The following is an 8,745-nucleotide window of genomic DNA, read 5'->3' as shown; positions in this document are numbered from 1 at the left end:
TTTCATGACGCCAGTTTATTTTTTCAATTCTAAACGAATACATCGTAATAATAATGAATCTATTAACAATATTCACAAACCATTGCTGGCAAATCGATTGTACACTTGTGTAGAAATGTGTTGTTTTATTAGAGATAACAAAATTTCCAATAAATCTGTTCAATTTTAAATTATTTCAGAATCTTTTATTGAAATAATACATTTCAGATAGATTTCTACTCTGTGGTAACTTTTTTAGGTATTTATAACCGATTTTCATCATCAACTTTGAACTTTTAGATTCAGGTTTGAACAGTAGTATACAAAAAATGTTATTGAAAAAGTTATTTAGCAGACAAAAGTTACTGAAAGATTCAGCTGTTTTTTTAAATTAACTGACAAAAGGACTTTTAAGAAAACACATTTGTACTCAACTGTACAGAAAGTAAGGAAACTTGGCTTTTTTAATCGAGTCAGTTATTTGACATAAAATTTTCACTGCGAAAGGTTGTTGGTTTAAATGTCAATTATGGGACTCAATTAAAAATATTAATTTGAAAGATAATGCTCTTCGATCGATAATGAAATAATAATAATAAAGTGGCCGGTATTTGCCTTAAATTCTGTTGATAATGACACAATAATCTCAATAAAATTGTATTGAATATTATTATTATTTATTATTGAATCAAAAGCACATAAAATAAATCTAGTCGTAGCAAGACAGCGATTGAGACTAAAATATAGGCGAATTGTTTTATATCGAAAAATTTACAAATTAAAAATATAAATATTATTTTAAACCGAAAATGTATACATACACGGTAATAATTTTAGTTTAATTTATTACATTTTGATATTTTGACCCATACATACATGAATAAATTATTACGCGAAATATTGAAAGTATCTAAATTATTTATACAATGAAATCAAATGTAAATTAATACATGCTCGTAAACTGAAAGAGTAAATTATATTATACATAACTATGATAACTAAATGAATACAGGTACCATATGGAAATACATAATATGGAAATTTAGGTACTAACTAAAATTATACACTAATATTTTTATTTGAACGTAAAATTTATACATAATTACAAAAGATTAATATAAATGCGAAAGTTTATACATTTATTTCTAAATAATAGTGATTAGTAATGATATTAGTGTACTAAAGACTACAATATTTTTACAGCGTGCGATGGAAATGTTGATATTATGAGAAAAGGAAATGTAAGTAGGTATAATAAAGTGAAAAATTTTCAAGCATTCTCATATTTTAAATTGAAATAAAAAGTAATGATCACAAAAAAATGGCCAGTATTATTATTCGGTGAATTATTTCGGTATTTCTATTAATAATTATTATAATACCCGGTCAGGAATAATACAAGTCACTAATTAAATGACACTCGGTTATTTGTATAGTCAGATGTCAAACTGTCAAAATGGGCGTTTCCCTTCGTCAGTTTGACATGAAAATGTAGTCTGATTGCATGTTTGACACTGAATAGTATGTTCCAGACGAAAAATTTAAAATCAAACATGTCCTTCATTTTGTTTTCTGACAATGAAGTAGGTAATTAAGTCTGTGACATATTTTACTGGATATTTTTAGTGGATAGTGATATAAAGACCACAAATCGATTAATATTTAATCTAAATATTTTATTTACCTAATAACTTACGTACGCACCAGTATTTATCAAGCATAATTTTTGCTAACATTCCGATTGGTTTTCACTATCGAAACTTAGTTTGGCTCTAAGAAGATGACGCAATCTAATATTAAAACAAGTAATGTATTTAAAGAACGAATATTGTTATAATTTTTGCATGATAAAATGTTAGAAAAAATGCCTGAACTAACCATAGACAATCATCAAGTTAATTTTATGATTTGTCACTATCATCTGACAAATGACAGCTGTCATTATTCACTTTTCGCGCCAAATTGATAAAGATTCAATCATCATAAATCTTTGAGGCAAAGCTGCATGTCTCTTTCTCCCCTTATTTTTTTTAATATTTAGAGGCAGGTATTAGACCGCAATCACAACTGATGCTAGACCCAGTTTTTTGATTCATAGTTAAAATAACTAATTGTTAAATTTTGCTACTAATGGTTAAATATTAACAAAATGTAAACGAATGGTTAAAAAATGTACTAAAAGTCACGCTAACCATTGTTCGAAAAACATTTTTTTCTGATATTTAACCACTTGTCATTTGACATCTGTCAAATTTGACCATTGGTTATTTTAACTACGAATCAAAAAACTGGGCCTAAGTATAAAATAATGCAGTTTAGGGTGGTAAATACCTGCCCTGTAAATAGCTCTTCACTTGTCTTGAAAAAATAAACTTCTGGGTTGAGTTATATTTCAGAATCTTGTATTTTAAAGATATCACATATCCTTCAAAACGTGTTTCAAAATAGCGCCCTCTGTGTTTCTGGTCTGGTTAACTCCAGTGTCCATTTGCGTCACGACTCTCGGGTCTCTATGGTCGGAGTCCACAGACAAGGTAGAGCTGGTCTCTATGGCGTCGATGTTTTGGAAGAGGAGGTTGTTGGAGCCAGTTGAAGGGTTCCGTTTGTGGCCTAACTCTTGTGGGGTGGGGTTTGGGCCTGAAAAGATAAAGGGCGTGTAAAAATTGCAGTAGTGCGTGTTTGTAGTCCATAATAATGTGCGACTTTAAAAACTGAGATTGCCTCAGGTGGGAATGGAATCCACGACCTCTCACTTTCTGGGTGACTAAGGTAACTGGGAAATAGATATTTTCAAGTTTTTAAAAATGAGTTAAAGATTCAACTCTTAAGGTTAGACCAGACCAACGCGTGCAGCCGGCGTGCACGATGACGATGGCGATGGCGACCAGACAGCGTGTATGAATTTGTAGCGATGAGTTCACATCAACGCGTCCTGTCATTGGTCGCGGCGATCTATGCAGCGTCTGCACGCAGCGATCAGCGATCATCGCGACATTTGTCACTGCGACGTTTCTGTTTTTTAAAATCGATGTAATAAATAGTAAGTAGGATCTGTTAAAAAGTTTTTACACAATTAAAAATGAATTATTCATAACATACCACTTCTAGTCTGACCTACTTGAATAATAAAAAAGGTTTTAGAATAAAGTATCAATATCAGAATTTATTTTTATGTACTAAACAAATTATTCTAGTTTTCTCGAGAACCTGCTTCTTCAACTTCATAAATAAAATTGGGATATTATCTGCAGAACAAAATAATTGAGAATGTACATGTCTGCAGCTTTCTCAAAGGCCCTAGAGCAATTCTAAGTATGCCATAAATAAAAACCTAATTAAAGTCATCAAACGTCTCAGTCATTAATTTAGTGCCACTAGAAACACCTAGTTGATCAAAACTGATGTCTTTTTGTATTTTTGGGTTATTATTAAAGACAAAAAAGATATTTGGACTATTATGTACTCTGTGGTTTAGGTGCATAATGTAATTCCTTTGCCTTAAAAAAAGTAAATGTCAAGATGACTTGCACCAAAAATGAAAATGAACCCCCGTGTCATTTTTTTTTTTTTTTTTATATATATATACAGGGTGTTTGGCGCATCGTGTGCCAAAATGATTTGGCGGATAGAATGGGTCATTTCCTATATTTTCAGCCCCCATAACACGTTCCATGCCAGGCGGCTACTTTTAAATTAATTTTTTTAGTAATTTCACCAAAATACCCAAATCGCATCATTTAATTTCGATTTAAAAAAAACTACTAGGCGCAGCCCTAAAGTAAATATTTTGTTTTGACGTGCATAAATGTAGGGTTGCATCAAATCTAAATTTACTGGCAAATATCATCTAGTTTTTTTTAATTCAGCTTTGAAGTTTTCCGAAAAGTTAAAAATGGACTGAACATTTAAGTTTACATGGGTATATTTTTTTTTTTTAAAGAGATAGCGATCTTAGAATTTTACCAAAACTTCTCTAGTCTATCCTCATTCAAACGGTATACTAATCTTGTTTAAACAATAACAACAACTTCACAAATTCCTTAAATTAGTGCATTGACTCTACTCGGACTGATTTGCGAAATTTGTGTTTATAGCCCCTTTATGTTTGAATAGCACGTTGAACACCTACAGGTAAAAAATATTTATCTTATGCAATGTAAAAACCTTTTCCCAATCGTTTTTCAATGTGGATTTCTTGAATTTAAAGACGAAAATAATTATTTTGATCGTTTATTAATTATTACAAATTTTGTTCAAAATGGCCTCGGCAACATATACACTCACGACATCTTCAAAAAAAAATTTTTATTTTTTTTTTATTTTATTTGATTCTATCACTGTGTAAAAGCTGCGCACGTGACATTGGCGGAACAGTGGCGAAAAAGCACAAGTTCATCGCCATCAATAAAAGAAGAAGAAGAAGAAGAAATTGATTTTGATAGATGTTGTGTTGAGTTCTGTGTAGTTTTGTGCGATTTAACGATAAGAACGACAATGGTAAAAGGTAATGGGGGCAAATTTTTTCCCTCAAGGAAAAAGATGAATTGGTTATAATCTTACTTGCCCACAAGGATACTGTACGAGCACGTCAGCATCGACCGCGACCTACAACATGCTAGCCGACTGGCCCATGAACCCTGAACGAACGTGCACCGCAGGCACTCTACACCGACGGCACATTGGACTGGACACATTGAATTGTGTACATTATGTAAATCTTGTATATAGCAATAGCATAACAGTAATAAACCAGATATCAACCATCCGCGTTGTGTTTCATTTCCCCCACTGAGGCCAAGAAAGCCTTAGTGCAGTCCTCCTTCCTATCAAACCTTTCTTTAAATCTAATTAAAAGGTATTGTTAGGGCTCTAGGGACTACAAACGAAGCCAGAAATATAGCTTGGTTATGAGTAACCAATACCTACTACCTATACCGCATGTAATCCTGTCTCATTCTATAATATATGGCCGCCTGAATAAACTTGAGTGAAAAAGTGTTTCCACTGTCTCAATTGCATCAAAAGCTCCAAACAAATCATTTAATTCAGTTTCCATTTTGCCGAATAGGCGTGATTGACAATATGCGTGACAGTTGTGGTGACAGTGACAACCTGCACGCGCAGTGATCGCCATCGCGGTCGCGGCAGTGTGAAACAACTTTTGCACGCGCAGTGGTCGCCATCGCCATCGCCATCGCTGCACGCGTTGGTTTGTCCGAACCTTTAAGGATTTGCCATACTAGATCCCGCACCTGTCAGTTTGAGTTCTTTACTCGTAAAATTATCACTGTCACGGGATTTTGCAACAAAAACACTTTTATAATGGTAAACAGATATTTACCCTCCCGACGTTTCTAATCGATTGCACGAGTCATGGTCGCGGGCAGACTGAAGAGATGCGTTACTGGAGTCCGCATTGTCAGATCGCATCAATACAAAATGTGTAGAGATCAATAAACTTGTTCATACATGGCTCTTTGATCATGGATACTTTGACCTGATTGCTAAATAAACACTTCGTGACTCGTTGCTAAAGACTATCAAGTACTCACCAAGCGTGGAGCTTCTTCTAGAAGTAGGCGTGGTGCTTCTACTGCTGGACTGTGCTACGCCTATCATATTAGGCAAGGCAGCTCTTGGCCTAGATTTATTCTGGAGTAACTTGCTTGACCAACTTCTGTAAGGCTGTCAGATACTAACCAAGCGTAGAGCTTCTTCTAGAAGTAGGCGTGGTGCTTCTACTACTGGACTGTGCTAGCCCTATCTTATTAGGTAAAGTAGCTTTCAACCTGGATTCATTCTAGAAAAACTCTACTAACTTCTGCAAGCTTTTTAAATACTTACCAAGAGTTGAGCTCCTTCTAGAAGTAGGCGTGGTGTTTCTACTGCTGGACTGTCATATTTGGTAAAGCAGCTCTTGGTCTAGCTAGACTCGTTCTAGAGAATCTTGATGAACTTCTGCAAGTCTGTTAGATACTCACCAAGCGTAGAGCTTCTTCTAGAAGTAGGCATGGTGCTTCTACTGCTGGACTGTGCTATGCCCATCATATTAGGCAACGCTGCTCTTGGCCTGGATTCATTCTAGAAAAACTCGACAAACTTCTGCAAGCTTCTTAAATTAAGTATTTAAGAGTTGAGCTCCTTCTAGAAGTAGGCGTGGTGTTTCTACTGCTGGACTGTCATATTTGGTAAAGCAGCTCTTGGCCTGGATTTATTCTGGAGTAACTTGCTTGACCAACTTCTGTAAGGCTGTCAGATACTCACCAAGCGTAGAACTTCTTCTAGAAGTAGGCGTGGTGTTTCTACTGCTGGACTGTCATATTTGGTAAAGCAGCTCTTGGCCTGGATTTATTCTGGAGTAACTTGCTTGACCAACTTCTGTAAGGCTGTCAGATACTCACCAAGCGTAGAACTTCTTCTAGAAGTAGGCGTGGTGCTTCTACTGCTGGACTGTGCTATGCCCATCATGTTAGGCAAGGCAGCTCTTGGCCTGGACTCGTTCTGGAGATACTTGAATGTTTGGACAAGGCAGTGTCAGGAATTGTTCTAGAAAAACTTGACGAACTTCTGCAAGGCTGTCAGATACTAACCAAGAGTCAAGCTCCTTCTAGAAGTAGGCGTGGGGTTTCTACTGCTGGACTGTCATATTTGGTAAAGCAGCTCTTGGTCTAGCTAGACTCGTTCTAGAGAATCTTGACGAACTTCTGCAAGTTTGTTAGATACTCACCAAGCGTAGAGCTTCTTCTAGAAGTAGGCGTGGTGCTTCTACTGCTGGACTGTGCTATGCCCATCATGTTAGGCAAGGCTGCTCTTGGCCTGGATTCATTCTAGAAAAACTCGACATACTTCTGCAAGCTTTTTAAATACTTACCAAGAGTTGAGCTCCTTCTAGAAGTAGGCGTGGTGTTTCTACTGCTGGATTGTCATATTTGGTAAAGCAGCTCTTGGCCTAGATTTATTCTGGAGTAACTTGCTTGACCAACTTCTGTAAGGCTGTCAGATACTCACCAAGCGTAGAGCTTCTTCTAGAAGTAGGCGTGGTGCTTCTACTGCTGGACTGTGCTAGCCCTATCATATTAGGTAAAGTAGCTTTCAACCTGGATTCATTCTAGAAAAACTCGACAAACTTCTGCAAGCTTTTTAAATACTTACCAAGAGTCGAGCTCCTTCTAGAAGTAGGCGTGGTGCTTCGACTGCTGGACTGTGCTATGCCCATTATGTTAGGCAAGGCAGCTCTTGGCCTGGATTCATTCTAGAAAAACTCTACTAACTTCTGTAAGCTTTTTAAATACTTACCAAGAGTCGAGCTCCTTCTAGAAGTAGGCGTGGTGCTTCTACTGCTGGATTGTGCTATGCCCATCATATTAGGCAAGGCAGCTTTCAGCCTGGATTCATTCTAAAAAAACTCTACAAACTTCTGCAAGCTTTTTAAATACTTACCAAGCGTAGAACTTCTTCTAGAAGTAGGCGTGGTGCTTCTACTGCTGGACTGTGCTATGCCCATCATATTAGGCAAGGCTGCTCTTGGCCTGGACTCGTTTTGTAAGAACTTGACGAACTCCGCTGCTAAACTGTCGGTCGCGTTGACGGCCTTGACTAGACCTAGCTTCTCACACTCTTGCTGGTTGAAGTCTAGCACTGTTGAGAGGATCCGGAGGACTTGGGTTCTGTAGATGAAAGATGAAAAAGAGCATTCAGGTATGGTTCTATCTGTAACTATTCTGGCAGCGTAAGACATGGAAAGAAGAGTCAAAGTGAGAGAGAGTCGAATATGTTTATCTTCTTCGATGTTATATCTAAGTAATAATAAGTCACAGCCCTTTAGGCTTCAATTTGGCTGTCCAAAAACCCAAAAATTCAAGGTGCTTTTATATACATTACGCTTTAGTAATGGTTAAAAAAAAAGAATAAAAATGGTAGCTGGATGCTGGCCGCTACCAACCGGGCGATGTGGAAATCATTGGTGGAGGGAACCTATGTTCAGCAGTGAGCGTCCTGTGGCTGAAATTATGATGACGCTGTGGTATATTTTTGATACAATTTGATATATCCTTTACAATCTGAGAACCCGGTTTTTGAAACAGGGACGCGTGCGACCCACCAAGTCGAGTAAAGTTTTTCTGTGACAGACAAAATTCCACGCGGCCGAAGCCGCGGGCGGAAAGCTAGTTTAAATATAAATAAAATAGAACGTACTTGTTATTGCTGCTGTTGGTAGTCATCACATAGTTGATGATAAGGTTCTTCACCAGGTTCTTGTCGACCTTGTCCTGCTGGTTCGATATTGCGTTGTAGTACCTCTCCTCGGCCGCCGCTACTGAAGTCTGGAGGGTTCTCACTGCGTTATAGAAATAGCAAGATATAGTTTTTGAAACTAGAAAATATGCATCAAAGTAATTGAGAAATAATATTACAATCTTTAAGAAAAAAGAAAGAGATTAATTAACAATAATGGTTATGGGCAAAGCCCATTTCAAAACAATATCATCAAATCAAATGCCTCTGTGTTTCTCTAGTAAAATGTCACATAAAACATGAGACACAATTATAAAGTCAGTTTGAAATTGACTGCTTTATTGAATTTAAATCTTAATGCCGAACGCTTTTCTTTGATTTGTAAGAAATTAGTTTGGATTCTATCGCTGGTTTTTCCAAGGATATTATTTATACTGTTGTATCTAATACATCTTAGTACTGTATTTAATGAAGCGCAAAACATAGACTAAATTGGTTATTATTTTTGAGTAGTCAGTGGAGAGAATATTG

The 8,745-nt window shown here is 36.4% G+C and overlaps 1 protein-coding gene across 1 annotated transcript in view; it reads right to left on the bottom strand.

Annotated features, from left to right (window-relative positions):
• Positions 1-2,395: 2,395 nt before the first annotated feature.
• Positions 2,396-8,745, bottom strand: part of LOC135084446 (thyroid receptor-interacting protein 11-like) — a 70,164-nt gene continuing 63,814 nt past the window's right edge. Inside the window, exons 7-10 of the mRNA XM_063979229.1 lie at positions 8,176-8,317; positions 7,391-7,646; positions 6,381-6,489; positions 2,396-2,616 (exon numbers count right to left, since the gene is read on the bottom strand). Coding sequence (XP_063835299.1) covers positions 2,396-2,616; positions 6,381-6,489; positions 7,391-7,646; positions 8,176-8,317 — 728 coding nt within the window. The remainder of the gene's footprint in view (positions 2,617-6,380; positions 6,490-7,390; positions 7,647-8,175; positions 8,318-8,745) is intronic.

This window comes from Ostrinia nubilalis, chromosome 26 (genome assembly GCF_963855985.1).
Source record: "Ostrinia nubilalis chromosome 26, ilOstNubi1.1, whole genome shotgun sequence".
In the NCBI taxonomy this organism is placed as follows: domain Eukaryota; kingdom Metazoa; phylum Arthropoda; class Insecta; order Lepidoptera; family Crambidae; genus Ostrinia; species Ostrinia nubilalis.
Note: the sequence above shows the minus strand (reverse complement) of the source record. Positions and strands in the feature narration are given on the sequence as shown.